Below are 25,266 nucleotides of genomic sequence, written 5' to 3' on the forward strand. Positions count from 1 at the left end.
GAAGAGTGAATTCCCAAATAAGAGCAACATTCTACACACACACCTTCAAAATGAGGGGTGTTCAGGTTTTTTAAATGCAAAATTGAAAGAAATACGTCAAGTTAATATTGACCAAATTTTGACCGTATCACCCTTTAACCGTATATAATTTTCGTGATTAAGATTGCTACATAATTAACAATTAATGGGATGATAAGTTAATGATCCTTTGGCATGGGATTGTCAGATACCATTAGAGATATCACACAGAGACCACCCCACATGGATGTTGCCAAATAGTATATGAGTAAATATTGCAGAACTGAAGAAAGCTATAATTAAATTATCATCAACCTGGCTTTGGGCAGATTTGAAGACCGATGAACTTTTCGGAGTTATGGGTCTATTCCGCTTCGGAATAGAATAAATATTTACGTATTAAAGGCTACGCAGCCTAAATTAGAATGCTCAATTTATATGTTATAATATTAAGGACAAATTTCTTTAAAATAATACATCATTGTTTAAAAAATTTAGGTCGCAAATTATGGAAATATGCGTCCCTCCGTTAAACTCGTATGTCTTTGAACTAAGGTTAAGTTTCCTTAAAGTAATGAAACACATTTTTAATCCTTAATTTAACTGAAATAGGCTAAGATTTATTTTGAGGTTTTTCATCTTTGGTTTAAAGATTTTTTTGGAATTAAGAAAACTTTTTTTACTTTCAAATATCGGTTATAATTTGGATTTCACGGGAATAGTTTTTGTAATATGCCGGGACAATATAATGAAAATTCGATAAACATGATCTGTATACTAATTTGAATTTTATTGATGCTAGATTTAAAGCCAGATAGGTCGCTAAAAATGTCTTTATTTTAAAGAAGCCGGATCTTTGGCTCGGAATCAATACCATAATCCTTAAAGGGAGGTCAAAATATTAGGATCCAAGTAAAATGTTCTTGAGAAAGGACAGGGATTGAACCTATGGCCTTCAGTATGTAATGAGGGTGTGTACACAGAAAAAAATGTCACGAACATTTTTCCAATTAAAATCTTAATTGAGTTATAAAAAATATTCAATAAAAATTTAATTGATTCAACAAATTTTTTAATTGAAACATAAATCAATCACAAAAATTAATAGTATCAATTAATTTTTTAATTGGATCAATTAATTTTTAATTGACTTCCAATGAATTTTTTAATTGATACTATCATTTCTGTGGTTGAAGACATTTCAATTAAAAAATTAATTGAATCAATTAATTTCGTGATTGAATCAGAAATTTTTTTTTGTGTGTAGCGAGGACAACGGAACATTTATTTTGTAACCTCCTTTCAACAGTACAGATCGTGCCATTCCAAATGAACCGTGGGTTTTTTTTAAGATATTTATTAACATGAAAATGTTTCTGATGAATCATGACCTGGTTCACCGTAGAGGATAAAGTGAGGGTCTCCAAATTAAATTAGAGAGTAGTGACTTTGAAAAGGTCGAGTGGGTCATGTTGGGTACGAGTTTTGGTAATCATGGAAAATATTTGAATGCGTAATTTGCTGGGCACAAGTATAAGTCGAATGAGAAGGTTATTGCCGCCATTAAGGTCTATTTTCATCAAGGTTTAAAGAAGTTGAAGCCTATCTGAAGCAAATCAGATGGATGTTAGTTCTGAAATCCGGCAGCGTAAATGGCAGTGGATTGGTCATGTTATTCACTCTGATTACATTAATAGTGCAAAGTCAGCTATGAGTTGAAATCCATTTAGGAAATAAGGAAGACGCATTCTAAGATCTACGAACTAATGTCGAAATGAGGTATGTATATCGGATTAACCTGGAATCAACTTAGATAAATACATAGCTCCAAACCCAGTGAGATGAAAATCGTTATTGTTAAAGCTCTACACTGAAAAAAAAAAATTACGTGATATTAAAGATTACGCAATTTTTTTAGGATGCGAAATTTACAAAATATTGAGGACAAATTTCTTTAAGATAATGAAATTTTAATTAAAATAAAGTTTATAATCTTTGCTTCAAAAATTATTTTCATTAAATTTAGGACAACAATTTTGTAAAATTGCGTCCCTCCGTCAAAGTCCCATGTTTTTGAACTAAGGCTAATTTTCCTTAAAGTAAAGAAACACATTTTTGATTTAAAGAAATTGTCCTTAAATTAACTGAAATATTGAAAATTTAGATTTAAGATAAAAAAGGATTTGGCATCTTTGGTGTAAAGTTTTTATTTTTTTATTTTACTTTGAAGTATCCGTTATAATTTGGATTTTTAAACTGGCATTTGTTTGTACGTGAGTACCTTTATTAATAAACCGCGAAAAGAAAATGAAAATTTTATAAATAAGATCTGCATCCTAATTTTAATTTTATAGGTCCTAGGTATAAAGCTAGATAGGTCGCTACAAAATTCTTTATTTTAAAGTAGCCGCATCTTTGGCTCGGAATCAATACCAAAATCCTTAAGGGAAGGTTAAAATCTTTGGATCCAAGTAAACTTTTTTTGAGTGTACGATTCAATGGGAGTTAAAGGAATAAAATAAGGTGTGTCTTATATGTATTGTAACTAACTTCAGGTTAATAACATTACTAAACCAGCTGACAGATTTATTCGATTCACTCGGAAGAGTGACCATTATATACTCTTCAAAATATATATACTTCTCTAAACTGATTGGTTATCAATGCAGGGCGATTCCAATAATATGCAAAGATCACATATAAAGTTCAATTGATTTGCATTACCCAGCTGATACTAGTTTGGTAATATTGAGGTAACAGATAAAATCGAATGATTTCATTAAAATTTTTGAGTGAATGCTCCTTCTCAGTAAATTTTATCGTCAAGTCTGGTCCTTATCTACTTTATATGGGGTGAACTGGTGCTGATGCTTATCCAACAACAATTCATCAAATCAGTAGAATACAAGAAATCTTGCAATCTGTGTTTGAGACGACACAACTAATCTGCGCCACAGTAGCTTATATAGAAAATAATCGTACGACTGGTGGTTAACAACAATATAAGCGCGAAATGAATTTCATTTTCACGATGTACATTTATTGAGATTTAGTTTGTAAACACATCCAGTACCGCGAGTGTGGTGCAACAGAAGAGGTGTTGTCTGAAGGGTTGACTCGTTGGTGTTAAATAAAAGGACACGGATTTCCAGACATCATTGATCGTTTTACCTTTCAAACAGCACCATTCAAAATTCTGTCATAAAAAATCAATTCGATTTTGAAAAACATTCAAAATTGAAATTGAATTTCATATCATATGAATATATGCCATAAGAACTGGCATAAACTCTCAAGGGCTTTACTGGAAGGCACAAAGAATTTAAAAAAACTCACACATTTGTCTATAATGGAGTATTACAATGGTAATGGACCTCGTGACCGCATTGGTCTATGGGGTACCGATGGTGATATCGACGTACCTGGCAGTGTTCCTGGACATCAACGTTTGCATCATAAAAAGTACAATAAGGTGAGTTGAAATTCAAATTCATAATATGTGCAGTGTTTTCCGCGGTACTAGTAGAATCAACGGCTTTAGGCGAAATACGGATAAACTCATTAGTGAAAGTTACGAGCCAGTTTCGACAAACATATGAAATGATTATAGGGTTCTTAAGGACCATTTGGTGGTGTAACATTCATGAATTTAATTACATCGTTACTTAAAAGACAGAGTAACTAATCGTTAATTTGGCATTTTTGGGAAATACATCTGAAAATGATAACATAAAGATCGATTCTAGCAACTTATGACATCCTGTACATGTACCGTGTAATACAAATACGCGCGTTCTTCCTGTGTTAGAGTCCTTTGACAAAGTTATCCGTTTTTGAATCGCATGTCCTTTCCGATATTATAAAATAATTTTATATCGGCCGTAGTGGTCAGCTTTAGAAACCTTTAAGGCCAATAAGACACTATGTATTAATGCAAAGTTCTTTGCCATTTTTATTAAAACATCAATTTTAAAATAATAACACGAGTTTCATCGGAATCGGTAATTTTACGCAACCCTTCGCCAGCCGGCGTAGTGAACGAACAACGTTTTTAATGTTGGATCCGACCCTAATTAATTTGAATTAGGTTATGTTACAGGAGCTTCAGAAACAGGATAACGAAAAAAATCATTTAGTAATCTCCTCGGCATATTGGTAAATCAAAACAAAAGATAATATTGATGTCTACATTCCAGAGTGCGCTAAGTCTAAAAAGTGAATTTTACAGGAGACGGATTCAAAGTTTATTTGGAATTTCTCACAAACCGTATAAGATAGAAATTATTTTTTTCTGTGTTAAAATCATATTTATTGTAGAATTCTTTTAGAATATTCGAATTCCAAATAGTGATATTAGAACATAGCTAAAATTTATTTAGAACGCTTTAGAATAAACAAATCTTTTTGCGTTGTTCATCTAAGTGGACTTAGCATCCTTTTATCGGAAATTTTTTCTGGCATTGGTCGTCTAAGTACATATAGCATATTATGGTGTGGAGAATGAAAATCTAACAACTAACTTAGCATAGTTTAATTATGGCCAGTTTCTCATCCTCCGATTAATTTTAACCGGAGGATAGACCTCCGGTTAGTAAAATTTTTATATGGGATCAGCTGTTTTATCGACACGATAAATAATAACAAGACATTGAGAAACTGGCCCTAAATGTTTTACAAAAACAGTTATATAGAGGGTTCTATACACTCAAAAAAAGTTTACTTGGATCCAAAGATTTTGATCTTCCCTTAAGGATTTTGGTATTGATTCCGAGCCAAAGATGCGGCTTCTTTAAAATAAAGACATCTTTGACAGACCTCCCTGGCTTTAAATCTAGGATAAATAAAATTAAAATTGGATACAGATCTCATTCATCGAATTTTTATCCTCTTTTTGCGATATATTAATAAAGGTATTTATGTACAAACAAATTCCAATTTAAAATCCAAATTATGACAGGTACTTCAAAGTAAAAACACTTTTCTTAATGTTAAAAAAAACTTTAAACCAAAGATGCAAATCCTTAAAATAAGTCTTAGCCTATATTTAAAGCGATTTTATCTTAAATCTAAAAATGCAATATGTCAGTTGAGTTAAAGCAATTTCTTTAAATTAAAAATGTTTTTCTTTATCTTAAGGAAAATATGCCTTACTTCAAAGATCTACAACTTCAGCAGAGAGACGGAAAATTTCAAGATTTGTGTCCTAAATTTAATAAAAAAAATTTTGAAGCAAGGATTATAAACTTTAATTTAATTTGGAAGTAAAGTATATACAGTGCAATAGCGAAAGCTGACGAGAGCAGTGATGCTCTAATAAGAATTTTGTGTAGTGATTGACGCATATATCATACACCTCTGATGAAGCAATTCAAAGAAAATTGCGAAATATTAGGACGGATGAATTGAAAAGAATAAAAACAAAACAGATCTCAAGCTTGACAAAATAAAGCATTTTTATTAAAACAGAAAAAGATCGAATAAGAAACCAAATAAATCAAGTAAAGTATATACTTTTTGTGATAAGCGTTGATTTTTTACACAATGTAAAAACAATTTCATAGGAGGGAATAACATGCTAAGTAAACATAGCGACACCCAAAAATGTACAATGTGTATGCTAAGTAGACTTATGCTTAGTACTAAGTTCGTTTCTGCGAAAAACGAATATCTTCATCTATCTCCGTAAATAGGGTATCAAACCCAGGGATGTTAACCATTTTTCTTTTTGCGAAATAATATGCCTGCCTATTTTTTCGTGCGAAAAATCCAGGGTTGTATAAATATGTGTTTGAAAATGATCAAAACAAAGATTTCGCATTTATTTCGCGCCAACGTTTTTTATATGGAGTATAACAGTTTTTCGTGCGAAAACGCGATCTTAGTTCTAGAAAGCAACAATAATTGTCCATTGTAAAGAATGCCATGTTTACTTAATTTTGAAAAATATTTTACAGTTCTGTTGTAAACAGTACTAACTATATGTAGCCGTTTTTGGAATGGACATTTTTTGAAACTTTAGTAGTAGTCTAAGTACAATTTTTACCATTATATTTTTTACTTTTATATAAAACACACATGGTAACACTTACATATTATTAGGACAGAGAGAATAAAAACACAAGAGACCGAAACTGTGAAGCGAAACTGCGTCAGTAGGTGGCAGTCATGAGGAAAATTTCTCTAATATCATGCAGTTTTTGTCGGCACTTCTCTCAAATATCATACAGTTTGCGTCGGCGTCACCCAGTTCACTTCTCTGCCGACTTTACTAAACATAAAGAAAATAGGATTTAATGCCTACTTTGTAGTAATAAATGTTCTTTTTTATAAATGTTTTCATTCCATTAAATATTTTGGCAGACAATTTAAAATTATAACTGCCGATGCCAATTTATCAAAACAGCGCTTCGACCGCAACGTCGGTAATACCAACGCTGCAGGCATTGTGCGACATCTATACGGTTGACATTTGTTGTTTTTGTAGAAGAGAAATTTTCGTCCTTTTGTGTTTTTATTCTCTCTGATTAGGAGTCGATTCAATGACCCCATATCTTTATATAGAATCTCAAAGCATATTTAATAATGTTATTTCAGTATTACAAAAACAACAATGTCTACCGCCATATTATCATTTTGATTGTCAGTCAAATTGTGTGTTCAAGTGACAAGTGTAAAACACGGAATCTACAAAGTTATCAATATTTGAAATATGAAAAAATATGTAACGAATCGCATCAAAACTTGAAGAAATTCTTACCATCAATAAAGAGGACCATTTTTCTCGACACTTTTCCATTTCAAAATTTTTAGTACAAAATAATTTTATGTTCGACCTTTTATTTGTCAAAGTTGTCAGCTAATCATTGTACACTTTGTTAATATATCTCAAAAAGAAAAATGAATTCGAGTAGATGACAAGAATACAAAATATTTATCATAAGGATATTTAATATAGGATTGTCATAGTTTGAATGAATACTGGAATAGGGGGAGATGGCAAACCCATAAAACCCAAGCAATGAAAAAAATGTAATCAGCTGTTACCTCGAAAATCCCTTCCTAAATAGGTAAGCCTTGATAGAATACAAATAAACTTGTAAATTGAACGACGCATTAGGTATCAAACCATTGATTTTTAGATCAGGCTCTTATACATCTAACAGCCATTCCATTGTTGCAGAGTAGAACGACTTCTCTAGGCGGATTCCTGTTATATCCGCTTAAATCCAGCGTTGCCAGAGTTACGATTAGTCGTATCAGCCACTCCAGTGTTGCAGAGTATAACGACTCCTCTAGGCGGAGTCCTGTTATATCTGCTTTAAGTCCAGCGTTGCCAGATGTTACGATTAACCGTAATTTTGACGATTTTTAGGACCTATAAGTAAAATTTCAAAAATTAAGACAAAGTTGAACGGCATTAAAACAAATATGAATTTGTTATCTGTGGGTTTTCTACACTTTACCACTTCTGGGTTACAGGGTCTCAAACATTTCTGTAATTGTGTGTAAAGTGGCATGGGCCATCTGGTGGGGAAAGGTACAAAAGTTTTGTTTGTTGTTGGGACCTAATACATGACCATTTCTATACTATCCATAAATGATGGAATTGATTAAAGTTTTCCGGGAATATGAAGGTAAACAAAAAAAAAACAACAAAGTAAAATTTTACTGTTTAAACGAAATGAGCCACCTATATTGAAGTCTGTGGGAAAATCCATTCGCCCAAACGGAAACATGTAAAGTCAGGCGTGTATAGATTTTTAGCTGACGCTTTCTTTTCAATGGTTAATTCATCAAATTCCTCAATCTTCTTTGCCCATATAACTCGAATAGTAAATTAAAAATATAAATGCAAAATAGTTTTTAATTGGGGGTCGAATTATACCTTATTTCGAAAGAAATAATTTGACAGTGCTTTGTCGATTTTGGAAGTACAAGTACTAACGAAAATTCATTAAAAGTCGGGCAAATGTTCTTTATTAATTACATTTAATTTATACAGTTTGATGAGAGAATTTATATGGGCAAAGCAAGTTTATCTTAACTTTTTGTTTTTTTTTTATTACAAGAACTGCATATTACAACGAATGAAGAAATATAAGCCGCAATTTTTTGTATAAAAATATTGGCGGAGCTAAAGGGCACTAACCCCCGCCCAGAAAATTTTGAAATTGTGGCCTTAAAAATTGTAAATAAGAAAAAGCTGGTGTGATTAGTAAAATTATTCGTACATAGTTTTTAGACATATTATGAGACTAATATTAAAAGAAGTATCCAAAACTTATACTTAGATGAGGAAAGGCAAGATCCTTTTTGGAAGTTGAACCCGCGACAGGAACAGTAGTTTTCCGTAAAGGTGAAAACTACAAGTTCGAGCTTAATACCTGAAATCAAAAAAGATTTTAAACTTTTTGACCCGTTCTTTACAAATTTAAGATTTTGTTCCATATAAATCTAATAAATAAAGGATTCTGAATTCGAAGATATGACGACTACAAAAAATTTTACCGACAAATATTCTAGGTGGGGATGGGCTTAGCTACGCCAATGTTGGAACCCTTACTCAGAGATACTTTGTTGTTAATTGTTTATATTTATGATTGACATTGATAAGTATACATAATATCATACCACCCGACGTGTTCATTATCATTATGGTTTGAAGTCTAGACTCTATATGCTGTTATTTCAATTAATGAAAGTGCTTATTTGCATCTGTGATTATCACAATTGTGCTGGTCATGTTTATAAAATTAAAGAATTAACAGTGTAAATAAAGTTCAGTCACTATGTGTTATCGAGGAATGTTACGCATTCATAATGTTTTTGTTTTTCCATTTTCTCCGAGGCAAATAAGGTTCATTACTGGTCATTCACATTGTTCGATATTGTTATAACAATAGAAATGAAAAGCAAAAAAACTGTTACTCCAATGGCAGAGAATTCTCAGCACCGGATTAAGACGATAAATCAGCTGCAAACTTACAGCCTGTTTCTGTTTGTCGAACGAGCTCTATCGATCGACTGAAATGGAAAGAAACAGCTGAATTTGTAACCAAAAATCAGCTGGTTCTATGCATTTCAGCCGATCGATAGATCTCGTTCGACATACAGAAACAGGATGTTAACATTTCGTGTCGTCCATAGACTGATGTTGGTGGTGGAGTACCTGTGGGAGCCTTCTCCGTTAATTCATTGTTGCTAGCCAGAATAGAGAAAATCTTCCGACCATTCTAGCAAAAAATTAAGCACTATTTCAGCAGGATTGTAAAGGAGAGAGGCAGTACCAACTGCTTACAAAACAACCGAATCAGCGCTGATTTTTGTGGGCGATATCCCGATATAGAGCAGCTTCTACATAGCGCTGATATAATTCAAAGATTATAAACTTTAGGAAGATAGGAAATTGGCTTGCGTCATACCAAATGTTGCATTCACCATGTTAGTTCAATACATGTTTGTAATCTTTTAGTTTTTTTCGTTTTTATTTTTTAAATGAAAATTTTAATTTTCTTAATGAAACAATGTTAAATTTTAGGCAACAACAAAAAAAAAATACATTTTCTCCTTTATGGAAATTTATTTCGTGCACTTAATTTCTTTTTATTTGCATTTTAATGCTATGTCAATACTTGTCGTATACGCGTTTGGTTCGAGTATTAAACTAATCTGGTAAATGGTTCGATCTCTTCAGTAGCTAATTTCCTATCTTCCTGAATCTATAATCTTTGATATAATTGCTCATTTCAATAGCAATATTGCTCAGAAGTGATATATAATTTTGAGTTTCCTATTTTATAGCATTGTTGGTATGAAGGAAAACAGCACTACCTTTCATGCATCTATACTGCATGAAATGGTTGCAATAACGTAAACGAATGGTCATAAACTAGTTTGATTACTCGTTTACGTTATTGCCACCGATTCATGTAGTGTGGATGCACTGCCTACTTCATTGTTTACCAAAAAGCGCAACTAAACTCTTAGTGCTGAAGTATTTTTTGCTGGGATGATTCTATTCGGAATCAAATACCCCATAATTTGATTTATGACCGAGAACCGATTGGAAATGAGTCAATATTCAGAAAAAACTGGTATATGTTGAAACGATAACCTCTTAAATTATAAACTTTTAAATCACGTGAAAGTTAATGTGAATCAATCCTGCCTTGCAGATCTTATTTTTCAATTTGTTATCATTGTTGCTATATGCAATTCCAGGGAAAGTTTATATACCGATAATGTGGTTTTTATTTATACAGCAGTGGTTAGATCTATAATGCTATTTGGTGTTGTGGTCGCGTGGCTGGTACATTAGCAGCCGGCAAGCTTAGCTATGTTTTTGTATATTGGAAACATTCAAGACAAGAACATATTCCCTTAAAGCCGTGTTGCATATTGGCACATTGCGGTTCTCTAAATCCTTTTTCGACATGAAATTTGAAACACAACAGTGAGGCGTGGAGCACACAAATCAATATCAATAGATCCACATTGGATGGGCAAGTCGGTTTTGGTGTATACACAAAGAACATGGAACTTAAAATCGCGAAAAGATTTTCTAATCACTTTAGTTGTTCAGGCTGAAATATTAATAATAAAAGAGGAGGCAAACTAGATGTGTGTTCCTTAACACCAGTTTGTTCCTTAACTCGAAAATGACCATTGACTGACGCAAATCTCTCAACGAGAGGGCTGATTACAGTTCAATATTCACTTAAAATGTGTGCCTGGTTACAGGATCATACCAGATAACTACAAACCGGATGAGTTAGCACTACATTATTCACCTAATATGCGTTCCTGGGAAAGGGGTTCATAGGAACATACAAGGGAGCTATAAAGCGGAATTTAAATCTGTAGGTACGCCTTTAGAAGCCTGCATGCTCATATTGCGTGAGAAGGCTATTATGAAAGCGAATACCCGATGGAAGAATTCCAAGGGTTGCAAAGACATCAAGCAAATATGCCCCATTCAAACTTAAACCGCGCCTACTGTTTTCATGACGCTAGATATCACTCCTGATATCTGTAATAACGGGTTGCTGTTTGATAGGCGTGTTTGAAAAAACTTTTGGTGAGGAGTATAATGACTACTGCATGAGATTAAACACCTCTTGCGTGAATGTCCTGCATTGCGTGTGAGGCGTAAACGAATTTTAGGGGAAAACGGTCATAGACTACCGCAAATCACTCAATGAGATGGCAAAGCTGTACAATAGTCCCCCAATACGGGCTCGGAACTTGCTTACCCTAAATATTTCCCCACTATTATGATGGCGATGGAAGAATTGCAAACACCAAGCAAATGAGGCCCCATTTAACCTTAAACCGTGAGGGTCCTTCATATTGTACGAGGCGGAAGTGAATTTTAGGGCATATAGCTTTAGATTACTACGGACCTGGAAAATGTAAACTTAAAATGTTTGCTAATGCAGTTGGAACAACATACAACAGAAGAAAATTAGAAACAGACGTTTCTATATGTAATAGGTATTTTTTGTTAATGTGGTCTGAAATAAAGTGCCACTTAAACCTAACCTAACTAATTAACAATGTATCTATTAGCCCATATATCCTATGATCAAAATTTTAAATTAAAAATAGTCATTCTTCAAATAAGCACTAATAAGTCCGCTGGGGCATTTTGTTGTTCTTAAATCAATACCTGACTCCAAACACCGATTTACAAATTTTCTATCCTTCTCTTTACAGGGACTTGCCTTCACAATTGAGGAACGTCAACGTTTGGGCATTCAGGGTCTTTTACCAGCCGTAGTTAAAACAGATAAGCAACAAGTCGAGCACTGTCTACTCTTATTAGACCGATTGAAATGTGATCTTGATAAGTACATGTATTTGAATACATTGGCCGAACGAAATGAACGTCTTTTCTATATGGTATTGGCATCGGATGTTGCCAAGATGATGCCTTTGGTATATACACCTACAGTTGGTTTGGCTTGTCAACAATACAGTCTAATATACACATACCCTAAAGGTCTGTATATAAACATCAAGGATAAGGGTCATGTTTATGATATACTAAGGGTAAGTAGACTCTAGGAAATATATGTTCCTTAACTAAGCTGAGTTTTTGTGACATTTTCTTTTCAGAATTGGCCAGAAACCGATATACGAGCCATTGTAGTTACCGATGGCGAACGTATATTAGGCCTAGGAGATCTGGGTGCCAACGGAATGGGTATACCTGTGGGTAAATTAGCATTGTATACTGCATTAGCTGGCATCAAACCCAGTCAATGTTTACCAATTACTCTGGATGTTGGAACAAACACAGAATCCTTACTAAAGGATCCGCTCTACATTGGCCTGCGACGCCCTCGTATTCGAGGACATGTTTATGATGAATTCCTTGATGAGTTCATGTATGCAGTTAGACGTCGTTATGGACAGAATTGTCTTATACAATTCGAAGATTTTGCCAATGCAAATGCTTTTAATCTCTTGGCGAAATATCGAGAGGACTTTTGCACATTCAATGATGACATTCAAGGTACTGCATCAGTTGCAGTAGGCGGTTTGATGGCATCGCTGAAAATCAAGAAAACTAAATTGAAAGACAATAATATGTTATTCTTTGGAGCTGGTGAAGCTGCTTTGGGGATTGCCAATTTGTGCTTAATGGCCCTAATGAAAGAGGGCCTCTCGAAGGCCGATGCCAAGAAGCGTATTTGGTTGGTGGATAGTAAAGGCCTGATTGTACAGAATCGTCCTGCTGGTGGCATTACTGAGCACAAGCAGCATTTCGCTCAAGATCATGCCCCCATCAATTCTTTACGCGAAGCTGTAAGAACTATTAAACCATCAGTCTTGATTGGAGCTTCAGCAATTGGAGGAGCATTTACCAAAGAAATTCTGGAGATGATGGCAGAATTCAATCCCGCACCCATAATTTTCGCTCTTTCAAATCCCACAAGCAAAGCCGAATGTACTGCCGAACAGGCTTATCATTACACAAAAGGAAAATGTATATTTGCCTCGGGATCTCCTTTTGATCCAGTCGAATATAATGGCAAAACATTCCATCCTGGTCAAGGTAATAATTCCTACATATTCCCAGGCATTGCATTAGGTGTACTGTGTGCTGGTATGTTGAAAATACCCGAAGAAGTCTTCCTAATCTCAGCTGAAAGTTTAGCGAAACAGTGCACAATAGAAGATTTGGGTAAGGGATCACTGTATCCTCCACTTGATCGCATAACTGAATGTTCAATAGAAATAGCAGCTGAAATAATGCATTACGCATACAAACATGGTAAGTAGTGAAGAAATATTCCGTATAATCATAATTCATAGTTGAGGGATTTCCGCCACTATTAATTTTGTTGATATAATCAGAGAGAATGACCCAAGCTTCATTTATCCTGAAACATTGTTCCACCCGGTTTCCAAGCTAATTCCACTACTTTGGTTCATTATGGCATCTATCAAGAAGTTAAGTACTGCTCCCCATCAAGCCACAGAAAATGCACCTACACACAATCTTTTTATACCCTCCATCATAGGATGGGGGTATATTAACTTTGTCATTCCGTTTGTAACACATCGAAATATTGCTCTAAGACCCCATAAAGTATATATATTCTGGGTCGTGGTGAAATTCTGAGTCGATCTAAGCATGTCCGTCCGTCCGTCCGTCTGTTGAAATCACGCTAACTTCCGAACGAAACAAGCTATCGACTTGAAACTTGGCACAAATAGTTGTTATCGATGTAGGTCGGACGGTATTGAAAATGGGCCATATCGGTCCACTTTTACGTATAGCCCCCATATAAAGGGACCCTCAGATTTGGCTTATGGAGCCTCTAACAGAAGCATATTTCATCCGATTCGGCTGAAATTTGGTACATGGTGTTGGTATATGGTCTCTAACAGCCATGCAAAAATTGGTTCACATCGGTCCATAATTATATATAGCCCCCATATAAACCGATCCCCAGATTTGGCTTGCGGAGCCTCAAAGAGAAGAAAATTTCATCCGATCCGGCTGAAATTTGGTACATGATGTTAGTATATGGTCTCTAACAACCATGCAAAAATTGGTCCATATCGGTCCTTAATTATATATAGCCCCTATATAAACCGATCCCCAGATATGGCTTGTGGAGCCTCTAAGAGAAGCACATTTCATCCGATCCGGCTGAAATTTGGTACATGGTGTTGGTATATGGTCTCTAACAATCATGCACAAATTGGTCCACATCGGTCCATAATTATATATAGCCCCCATATAAACCGATCCCCAGATTTGGCTTGCGGAGCCTCAAAGAGAAGAAAATTTCATCCGATCCGGCTGAAATTTGGTACATGATATTGGTATATGGTCTCTAACAACCATGCAAAAAGTGGTCCATATCGGTCCTTAATTATATATAGCCCCTATACACACAAAAAAAATTTTTTTGATTTCAATCACGAAAATCGCGGATTCAATCATTTTTTTAATTGAAATGTCTTCAATCACGAAAATGATAGTATCAATCACCCATTTTGATTGAAACCCAACACGATTTTTAATTAAAAATTTAATTGACTTTTGTCACGGAATCAATTAATTGTGTGATTGAATCAATTAAAAACGTGATTGATTTTTAACATAAAATTCAATCACAGTTTTAATTGAATCAATTAAAATTTTAATTAATTTCGCTACAAAAATCAATCAACTATTTGATTCATTCAATTAAATAATTAATTGAAATTAGCTATAAATTTCGATCAAAAAATTTATATATTGCGACCCCAAAATCGTATTTAGTTTTTTTTTCTTTTTAAATAAAAGAAAATATGTGTTTCTTATAAAACATATTTAATATTTTATAATTTTTTGAATTATGCAATAGACAAATAAATTTGGTTCTTGTCATTTGTGTATTGTTCTAACATAACTTACAAATACAACTACTATCAATAACAACTATAGGGTGAACTAATAAATTATATAAATCATTATCTTCCTTATAATAATAACCATGTTAGCATGTTCCTTCTAATATGTAGATCCGCCTAGATTTCCAATAAATCAGCAGCCTGTAAGCTAAATTAGTTTTTCTGAAAGTAAACAGAATAATTCGAATTTAATTTTGTTCAATTAAAAGTTAATTTTGTTAAACATTACCTGCATAGAATATCAAGTTCAATTCTTAGTTCCAGGTTGCAGATTTATAATCTTCTTTGCAGTTGTAGTCTTTTAGCATAAAAAGGTGTATTAAGGAGCTCGGTAATTTAATTTTAGTAACAATTCCTTTCCAAAATTTCCACTCATTAAAATCGTCTATTAAAATTTGAACCAATCAAAGACAAAAATAATGGGAAAGCAATGTAATATTTGGTATTATATTGATGATACTTTGCAAATTCTGGAAATAGAAAAAAATATATATGGAAAATACATATTTTTATTATTTTCGGATATTTTTCATATTTTTAAATCCAAAAGAAAGAACTTTTTTACCATTACATAATTCAGCTCATTAGTTTATATACCAGATATACTGCTCTCTACTTGGGTTCAAACTGAAAAAGCCAGGTAAAACAAAAATGCAATTTAATGCCAACGCTACTTCGCAACTTCAAGGTGAATCTTCCAACAAACCCATACCGCTCTTGGTTTTAAGAAAACTAGGAGTGAAAAAAAATTATAATTTTAAAAGATCAACACGGTACCCACTTTTTTATTGCAAACATATTATTATATATTTGATAAAATGATGGAGTTGATGGGATTGATTGGTCAATTTCACGATATAAAATCGGGCACTAAAAGAAATGAGTAAAAAATATATTATTTTAGTCCGTTTGATGTAAACAGGCTTCAATGGAAAACGGTATTCACATTTCACAATTTCTTACCTTCAATAAACGTAGATTGTTTTCCATTTTTACAAGACCACAAAACACAAACACAGGTAATTTCAAATGCGTTCTGTCATATATTTTTTTCAAGCCTTTACCACGTGGCCGTTTGTTGTTGAATACTTTATTTATTTCAACCCTTTGCTATGATTTGTTGTTGCGTTCAAAATATTTATGCACACATTTTGAATGCAGCAGACAGAATGTCGCCAATCATGTTTTTCAATTTACGCGAAAAACCCAACCGTTCGTTACTGATCTCTCCATCATACATTGTTGAATAAATACCAATTCTCTTGTTCTCTTTTCGCTCTTTCCATTGCTCAAAATTATTCAGTTTCAATCACAAAGGTGATTGGATCAATCACATGTGTAATTGGAAACGGAAAAAATTTCAATCACGTTTGTAATTGAAAATTATTTCCGAATTGATTAACAAATTGATTGAATCAATTAATATTTTAATTGGAAACGTAACAAATATCAATCATTTTTTTAATTGGTTTTTATTCGGATTTGATTAAATAACTAATTGAATCAATTAACATATTAATTGAATCCGTTTCCAAATTCAATTAAGTGTTTAATTGAAAAAATTTTGGTGATAATTTTTTGTGTGTATAAACCGATCCCCAGATTTGGCTTGTGGAGCCTCTAAGAGAAGCATATTTCATCCGATCCGGCTGAAATTTTGTACATGATGTTGGTATATGGTCTCTAACAACCATGCAAAAATTGGTCCACATCGGTCCATAATTATATATAATCTACCAAAATTTTATTTCTATAGAAAATTTTGTCAAAATTTTATTTCTATAGAAAATTTTGTTCAAATTTTATTCGGTTCAAATTCATGGTTGCCACTCGAGCCAAAAATAATCTACCAAGATTTTATTTCTATATAAAATTTTGTCAAAATGTTCTTTCTATAGAAAATTTTGTCAAAATTTTTATTTCTATAGAAAATTTTGTTAAAATTTTATTTCTGTAGAAAATTTTGTCAAAATTTTATGTCTACTTTGTCAAACTGAATTATATACGTATTGGATCGATTTTTTTTGATTTGATATATACCACGTATGGACTACCTTGCCATCGGCAAGCGTTACCGCAACTTAAGTAATTCGATTGTGGATGGCAGTGTTTAGATGAAGTTTCTACGCAATCCATGATGGAGGGTACATAAGCTTCGGCCTGGCCGAACTTACGGCCGTATATACTTGTTTTTTTTTATTTCAATCACGAAAATCGCGGATTCAATCATTTTTTTAATTGAAATGTCTTCAATCACGAAAATAATATTATCTATCAATCACCCATTTTGATTGAAAACCAACACGATTTTCAATTAAAAATTTAATTGAATTTTGTCACGGAATCAATTAATTGTGTGATTGCATTAATTAAAAAAGTAATTGGTTTTTTGTCATGAAATTCAATCACAGTTTTAATTGAATCAATTAAAATTTTAATTAATTTCGCGACAAAAATCAATCAACTATTTGATTGATTCAATTAAATTATTAATTGATATTGGCAACAAATTTCAATCAAAAATGTATATATTGCACCCTTAAAATCTTATTTAGTTTTATTTGAAATAAAAGAAAATACGCGTTTCTTATAAAAAAAATTTCAATAGTTTATTTTTCTGAATTATGCTATAGACTAAAGAATTTGGTTTTTGTTATTTGTTTGTTCTAACATAACATAAATATACAATCAAAAATTATAGATTACAGAAGATGCACACAAAAAAAAATTTTTTTGATTTCAATCACGAAAATCGCGGATTCAATCATTTTTTTAATTGAAATGTCTTCAATCACGAAAATGATAGTATCAATCACCCATTTTGATTGAAAACCAACACGATTTTCAATTAAAAATTTAATTGACTTTTGTAACGGAATCAATTAATTGTGTGATTGAATCAATTAAAAACGTGATTGATTTTTAACATAAAATTCAATCACAGTTTTAATTGAATCAATTAAAATTTTAATCAATTTCGCGACAAAAATCAATCAACTATTTGATTCATTCAATTAAATAATTAATTGAAATTGGCTATAAATTTCAATCAAAAAATTTATATATTGCGCCCCCAAAATCATATTTAGTTTTATTTGAAATAAAAGAAAATATGTATTCCTTATAAAATATATTTAATATTTTATTATTTTTTGAATTATGCAATAGACAAATAAATTTGGTTCTTGTCATTTGTGTTTTTTCTAACATAACTTACACATACAATTACTATCAATAACAACTATAGGGTGAAAAAAATAGACTATATAAATCATTATCTTCCTTATCATAATAACCATGTCAGCATGTTCCTTCTAATATGTAAATGCGCCTAGATTTCCAATAAATCAGCAGCCTGTAAGCTAAATTAGTTTTTCCGAAAGTAAACAGTATAATTCGAATTTAATTTTGTTCAATTAAAAGTTACGTTTGCTAAAACTTACCTGCATAGAATATCAAGTTAAATTCTTATTTCCAGGTTGCAGATTTATAATCTTCTTTTGCAGTTGTAGTCTTCTAGCATAAAAAGGTGTATTAAGGAGCTCGGTAATAATTAATTAATTTTAGTACAATTCCTTTCCAAAATTTCCACACATTGAAATCGTCTATTAAAACTTGAACCAATCAAAGACAAAAATAATGGCAAAACAATGAAATATTTGGTATTATGTTTATGATACTTTGCAAATTCTGGAAATAGAAAAAAATATAAATGGAAAATACATATTTTTTTATTATTTTCGGATATTTTTCATATTTTTTAAATTCAAAAGAAAGAACTTTTTTACCATTACATAATTCAGCTCATTAGTTTATATATCAGATATACTGCTCTCTACTTGGGTTCAAACTAAAAAAGGCAGGTAAAACAAAAATACAATTAAATGCCAACGCTACTTCGCAACTTCAAGACCCAACAACAACAAGACCCAACAAACCCATACCGCTCTTGGTTTTAAGAAAACTAGGAGTGAAAAAATTATAATTTTAAAAGATCAATATGGTACCCACCTTTTGATTGCTAACATATTCGTATATTCTTATATATTTGATAAAATTATGGAGTTGATTGATTGACCAATTTCATGAAATAAAATTGCTCACTAAAATAAATGAATAAAAAATATATTATTTTAGTTTGTTTAATGTAAACAGGCTTCAATAGAAAACGGTATTCACATTTCACAATGTCTTACCTTCAATAAACGTAGATTGTTTTCCATTTTTACAATACCACAAAACACAAACACAGGTAATTTCTAATGCGTTCTCGCGTTCTCTCATATATTTTTTCAAACGTTTACCACGTGACCATTTGTTGTTGCACACTTTATTTATTTCAACCCTTTGCTATGATTTGTTGTTGCGTTGAAAATTTTTATGCACACATTTTAAATGTAGCAGACAGAATGTCGCCAATCATGTTTTTCAATTTACGCGAAAAACAAAAACCCAACCGTTCGTTACGAGTTACTTCCATAGACTGATCTCTCCATCACACATTTTTTTTTATAAATACCCATTCTCTTGTTCTCTTTTCGCTCTTTCGCTCTTTCCATTGCTCAAAATTATTCAATTTCAATCACAAAGGTGATTGGATCAATCACATGTGTAATTGGAAACGGAAAATTTTTCAATCACGTTTGTAATTGAAAATTATTTCCGAATTGATTAACAAATTGATTGAATCAATTAATATTTTAATTGGAAACGTAACAAATATCAATCATTTTTTTAATTGGTTTTTATTCGGATTTGATTAAATAATTAATTGAATCAATTAACATATTAATTGAATCCGTTTCCAAATTCAGTTAAATGTTTAATTGAAAAAAAATTGGTGATAATTTTTTGTGTGTGGGGGAAGGGGAAAATGTAATTTTTTTGTTGTTGCCTAAAATTTTACATTGTTTCATTAAGAAAATTACATTTAACAAATAAAAACAAAAAACAACTAAAGGATTACAAACATGTATTAAACTAATCTGGTAAATGCAAAATTTGGTATGACGCAAGCCAATTTCCTATCTTCCTCCAATCTATAATCATTGCATACAATTATGATCAATAACAACTAAAGGGTTAAAAAAAATAAACTATATAAATCATTATAATCCGTATCATATTGACGATGTCGGCATGTTTCTTCTAATATGTAGATGCGCCTAGATTTCCAATAAATCAGCAGCCTGTATGCTAAATTAGTTTTTCTGAAAGTAAACAGAATAATTCGAATTTAATTTTGTTCAATTAAAAATTAATTTTGTTAAAAATTACCTGCATAGAATATCAAGTTCAATTCTTAGTTCCAGGTTGCAGATTTATAAACTTCTTTTGCAGTTGTAGTCTTTTAGCATATAAATGTGTATTAAGGAGCTCGGTAATTTAATTTTAGTAACAATTTCTTTCCAAAATTTCAACACGTTGAAATCGTCTATTAAAATTTTAACCAATAAAGACAAAAAGAAAGGCAAAGCAATGTAATATTTGGTATTATATCTGGAAATAGAAAAAAATATAAATGGAAAATACATATTTTTATTATTTTCGAATATTTTTCATATCCAAAAGAAAGAAATCCAAAATAAAAAAAGAACTTTTTTACCATTACGTAATTCAGCTCATTAGTTTATATATTAGATATATTGCTCTCTAAACTGAAAAAGTTTGAACCCAAGTAGTGAATCTTCCAACAAACCCATACCGTTCTTGGTTTTGAGGAGTGAAAAAAATTTACAATTTTAAAAGATCAAAACGGTACCCACCTTTTGATTGCAAACATATTCTTATATTAAATAAAATTGCTCACTAAAAGAAATATATAATTTTAGTCCGTTTAATGTAAACAGGGTTCAATGGAAAAGGGTATTCGCATTTCGCAATAGCTTACCTTCAATAAACCTAGATTGTTTTCCATTTTTACAATACCACAAAACACAAACACAGATAATTTCAAATGCGTTCTGCCATATATTTTTTCAAGCCTTTGCCACGTGGCCATTTGTTATTGCACACTTTATGTATTTCAACCAAAGACAATACACGTAGGAAGATGGGAAATTGGCATGCGCCACACCAAATGTTGCATTGACGGTGTTAGTTCCATTATTTGTTTTTCGTTTTTATTTTTTAAATGAAAAACTTAATTTTCTTAATGAAGCAATGTTAAATTTTAGGCAACAACAAAAATATTACATTTTCCCCTTTTATGGAAATTTATTTCCTACACTTAATTTCTTTTTATTTGCATTTTAACCCTATGTCAATACTAGTCGTATACGCGTTTGGTTCGATAAACGAAAAGTATGGTTTGATGTGCTCAGTAGCCAATTTCCCATCTTCCTACGTCTATTGTCTTTGATTTCAACCCTTTCCTGGTGTTTGTTGTTGCGTTCAAAATTTGTATGTCACCAATCATGTTTTTCAATTTACGCGAAAAACAAAAACCCAACCGTTCGTTACGAGGTACCTCCGCAGACACTGATATCTCCATCATACGTTGTTGAATAAATACTCATTCTCTTGTTGTTCTCTTTTCGCTCTTTCAATCGCTCAAAATTATTCAATTTCAATCACAAAGGTGATTGGATCAATCACATGTATAATTGATTAACAAATTGATTGAACCAATTAATATTTTAATTGGAAACGTAACAAATATCAATCATTTTTTTATTTGGTTTTTATTCGGATTTGATTAAGTAATTAATTGAATCAATTAACATATTAATTGAATCCTTTTCCAAATTCAATTAAGTGTTTGATTGAAAAAATTTCGGTGATAATTTTTTGTGTTTACTTGTCAAAACATTGAGTAGCCTATTGTCGCTACTCTGGGGATGGTAATGTATATTTCCAAAAAATTTAAACCAAGTCAATTCCACTCTTGTCGCATGAAAATCAGATTTGTAAAGTTGATATTTCCTTTCATTTCCCGACATCTGGTTTTTTTATATAATACTTTATTGATGACTTCCAGCTACCCGGATGCGTGGAAGATTGCAAGGGTTGTACCATTGCCGAAAAGGAAGAAACCGTCTAGTTATTGTGATTTTAGGCCAATTAGCATATTACCCGTGTTTTCAAAGATGTTTGAGAATTTGATAAATTCCCAGAACCGGTGCGTAGAGGGTTTTCGGATTTCCAATCAGGTTTCAGACGAAACTTCAGTACTACTTCGTTAATGGCTTCTTTTACAGATGATATTAGGAGGAACACTGACAACAAGCTTGTGTCTATTTTAATTAGCCTAGATCTAAGTAGAGCTTTCGAGTCAGTCTGCCATGAAGTTTTGCTGAATAAATTATACACTCAATTTGGTTTCTCAAGGACTTCATGTTCGCTGGTTGAATCCTTTTTGTTTTGTAGGAAACAGTTCGTACAATTTGCAGGGATGATTTCTAGTACGAGGGTAGTGTCCAGAGGAGTTCCCCAAGGGTCGGTATTGGGTCCATTATTCTTCAATATGTACATAAATGATATATTAAATGTGCTGAATGGCATAAGTGCCCACTTATATGCCGATGATTTACAATTGCTTGCTTCTTCGGATAGGAATAATTTGGATAGTCTACTATCAAGGATTCAGAACAATCTCCTAAGCATTGAGGATTGGTGTAGGCAAAATTTTATTCTTATCAACGCCGCTAAGTCCAGAGCTATGGCTTTTAATGCTGTTGGAGTTGCTATACCTAATTTGTTAATTGGTAATCAATATTTGGAATATGTGCCAAGTATGACCCCCTTGGGATTTCTTATAGACAGCAAATTGAGCTTTGATGAACATATCAACAAGGTTATTTCCCAATTGACATTTGGACTTCGAAGGCTTTACAGTATTAATTGCACTATTCCATTGAAGCTACGCAAGATGTTAGCCCATAGCTTTTTAATGCCTAGGATTTTGTACGGGTTAGAGGTGTATACGGGGACCAATACGACAAACAGAATGAGGTTAGAGAGATACTTCAATAGGGTAATCAGGTACGTTTACGGACTGCGTACTCATGATCACATATCGGCGTATATTAGGGACTTCTTGGGTTGTAGTTTTGATAATTTTATAAAGATTAGGCTGGTGACACTATTTTATAAAGTGTACAGGGCTGGAAGTCCACAATATTTACTATCTCATTTTCAGTTTGGTTCATCTGTCAGATCGCATTCCCTGATATGTCCCCGCTTTAATACCCTAATAATGCAGAATTCCTTCGAGGTAAGAGTATGTTGTATCTGGAATGTATATCTTCCATATGAGGATAGACATTTTGCCCATTTAGTTCAGGAGTTTGCCGACAAGATGCTGTCTAATTTGTAAACCCTGCATATCGAATAAAAGGTTGATAGTGGGTAAACTTTTTATTTTTTGGGGGAAACGTTTCATATCCATGAACATTATATTTTTTTCTTTTTTTTAGTATTAAGATTTTAGTGTTAAGATCTTTTTACCTTCCATTATATAGAAGTGTATCTTAGTGCCATAATTCATTACTCTGTAATCGATTTGGCCCTTTTAGGGCTTATAGATTATGAATAAATATTGAATTGAATTGAATTGAATTATGTTGATGATTAAGTTAAGGAGTGGTTCCAGATTCTCATGTTGGATGATATTACCTAAGTTTGTGTTCGGCTTGTTGTGCACTCGAACTTCTTCCTTCCACCCTTTTAATCCAAGAACTTGGTATATTCATCTATTTTTCTAATTTGTTTCCAAACTGTGGCAGGTTCCGAATTACCTCATGTCCGATATGGTGATCTCTATATATTGTAAAAGCAGCACAGTGACATAGGTAGTGTTCCAAAGTCTCCACCTCAAAACACGCCCTACATACATCATCATCCACTGCTCATGTTTGGCACAGATGTTCCTCCAATTCAAGGTGCAAGTTATGTTAGATTATGAAAATTTTGAACCTTCCACCCAAAATCAATTAGAATCAAGTTGCTATATTAGTAAATTTGATTGTAAGATTGGTTGTACAACTAATCTCATTACAATTTGGAAAACTTCAAATTGATTTTATAATGGATAATTGTGCGCAACCGAATAAACAATTCTATAGCAGATTAGCCGTCAATCTGCCGCTGGAAAAATTTAGTGTCAGCCGCCGCCGACAAAAATGGGTTCATTGTCTGGTCCAGATACCATCTACTAATCAAAATCATCATTCGTTAAACCAGTTCTTACCATGCGTTATTACAGAGTACATTGTCCTGTTATGTGTCCTATTAACGGCCTCACGTACTCTCTGTGGTTCGCTATTAGCATTCTAGAGTTTCTACTAATATTTTCGTCCCATATCAGCTCGCAGAAGAAGCGGAGGAAAAACATTCGGGGTGGTTTTGTTTGTGATATGTTCTCCAACTGAAACTACTAGTTGAGTATGCCAGAAATCTTTGTTATATGTTAACTAGATTTTAAAAAGTAAAAAGATATTTGCTTCTCTCTCTACAAACGAATATTGATAACCATATAGCACATAACATATCCACATTTTTCTATTCTAATTGTCGTGGGTTCAGTCTCAGCTTGGCTCAAAATCGACGGGTTGGTTTCTGACTCGGTTGTAAAACGGAGGCCCCTTGTTATTGAGCGGTTACTACTCATTGTTTGCCTAATCGTAAATGTAAAATCATAAACCAACTTATTTAACCTAACCTATTCGCATTTTTCAAAAATGAAAAGTAAATTTAAAACATGGATTAACCACAGCTATCAGCTGTGGTGAAGTAGGGCCAAAGCATTCTGTCAAATGACGTGATATTTTCATTACACATATTGTTTTATATATTATGTTACTTAAACAAGACAAACAATTTTTTTTTAATTTCAGATTTAGCCACTTTACGTCCGGAACCTGCCGACAAACGTGCCTTCATAAGATCTCAAATGTATGACTTATCCTATCCATCCGCTATTCCAGAAGTATACTCGTGGACTCCCAAGTTATAAACTTAAGTATATGCTTGATTATGCATTTTTATATAAATTATATTTAATAAATTAAGTTTTAAGCTATAAATATAAATGCAGATTTATCGATTTTTATAATATATGGCCATGTTGAGACTAAATTCATTATTTTTTGGCAAATTGTATTATAACTTCGAGGGGAATGATCCAAAGCAACCATTGAAAAAGTTTACTTCCGGTTGAAAAAGTTTACTTCCGGTTGTAGCGTCACCAATTCGTTTTCGATTGATGTTGTTATCGAATTATCTCGAATTCGAAATACATGAGCGGCACCAATTCGTTTTTGATTGATGTTGTTATCGAAACGAATTACATAGTAACCCCCCTGGTCACACGGTTGAAAAAGACTGTTTTTCATA

General features: G+C 32.5%; 1 protein-coding gene and 1 long non-coding RNA gene across 2 annotated transcripts; one reads left to right on the forward strand and one right to left on the reverse strand.

Annotated features, from left to right (window-relative positions):
* Window positions 1-3,065: 3,065 nt before the first annotated feature.
* Window positions 3,066-25,008, forward strand: LOC142221725 (NADP-dependent malic enzyme-like). The gene is made up of 4 exons (XM_075291511.1): window positions 3,066-3,490; window positions 11,734-12,069; window positions 12,136-13,297; window positions 24,768-25,008. Exons 1-4 carry the CDS (start codon window positions 3,278-3,280, stop codon window positions 24,884-24,886), a joined length of 1,830 nt encoding a protein of 609 aa, XP_075147626.1. The 5' UTR covers window positions 3,066-3,277; the 3' UTR covers window positions 24,887-25,008.
* Window positions 15,050-15,660, reverse strand: LOC142241652 (uncharacterized). Its single transcript, XR_012723744.1, has 2 exons — window positions 15,161-15,660; window positions 15,050-15,093 (listed from the first exon to the last, which is right to left on the reverse strand). It is a non-coding gene; the product is annotated as an uncharacterized LOC142241652 (long non-coding RNA).
* Window positions 25,009-25,266: the final 258 nt, after the last annotated feature.

This window comes from Haematobia irritans, chromosome 1, assembly GCF_050003625.1.
Source record: "Haematobia irritans isolate KBUSLIRL chromosome 1, ASM5000362v1, whole genome shotgun sequence".
NCBI lineage: Eukaryota > Metazoa > Arthropoda > Insecta > Diptera > Muscidae > Haematobia > Haematobia irritans.

Bases quoted from the DNA above. Each gene is read 5' to 3' on its own strand.
- LOC142221725 (XM_075291511.1), top strand. From the start codon at position 3,278: ATGAATATATGCCATAAGAACTGGCATAAACTCTCAAGGGCTTTACTG. The intron at 3,491-11,733 runs GTGAGTTGAAAT...TTCTCTTTACAG, and splicing joins ATCATAAAAAGTACAATAAG to GGACTTGCCTTCACAATTGA. The intron at 12,070-12,135 runs GTAAGTAGACTC...TTTTCTTTTCAG, and splicing joins ATGTTTATGATATACTAAGG to AATTGGCCAGAAACCGATAT.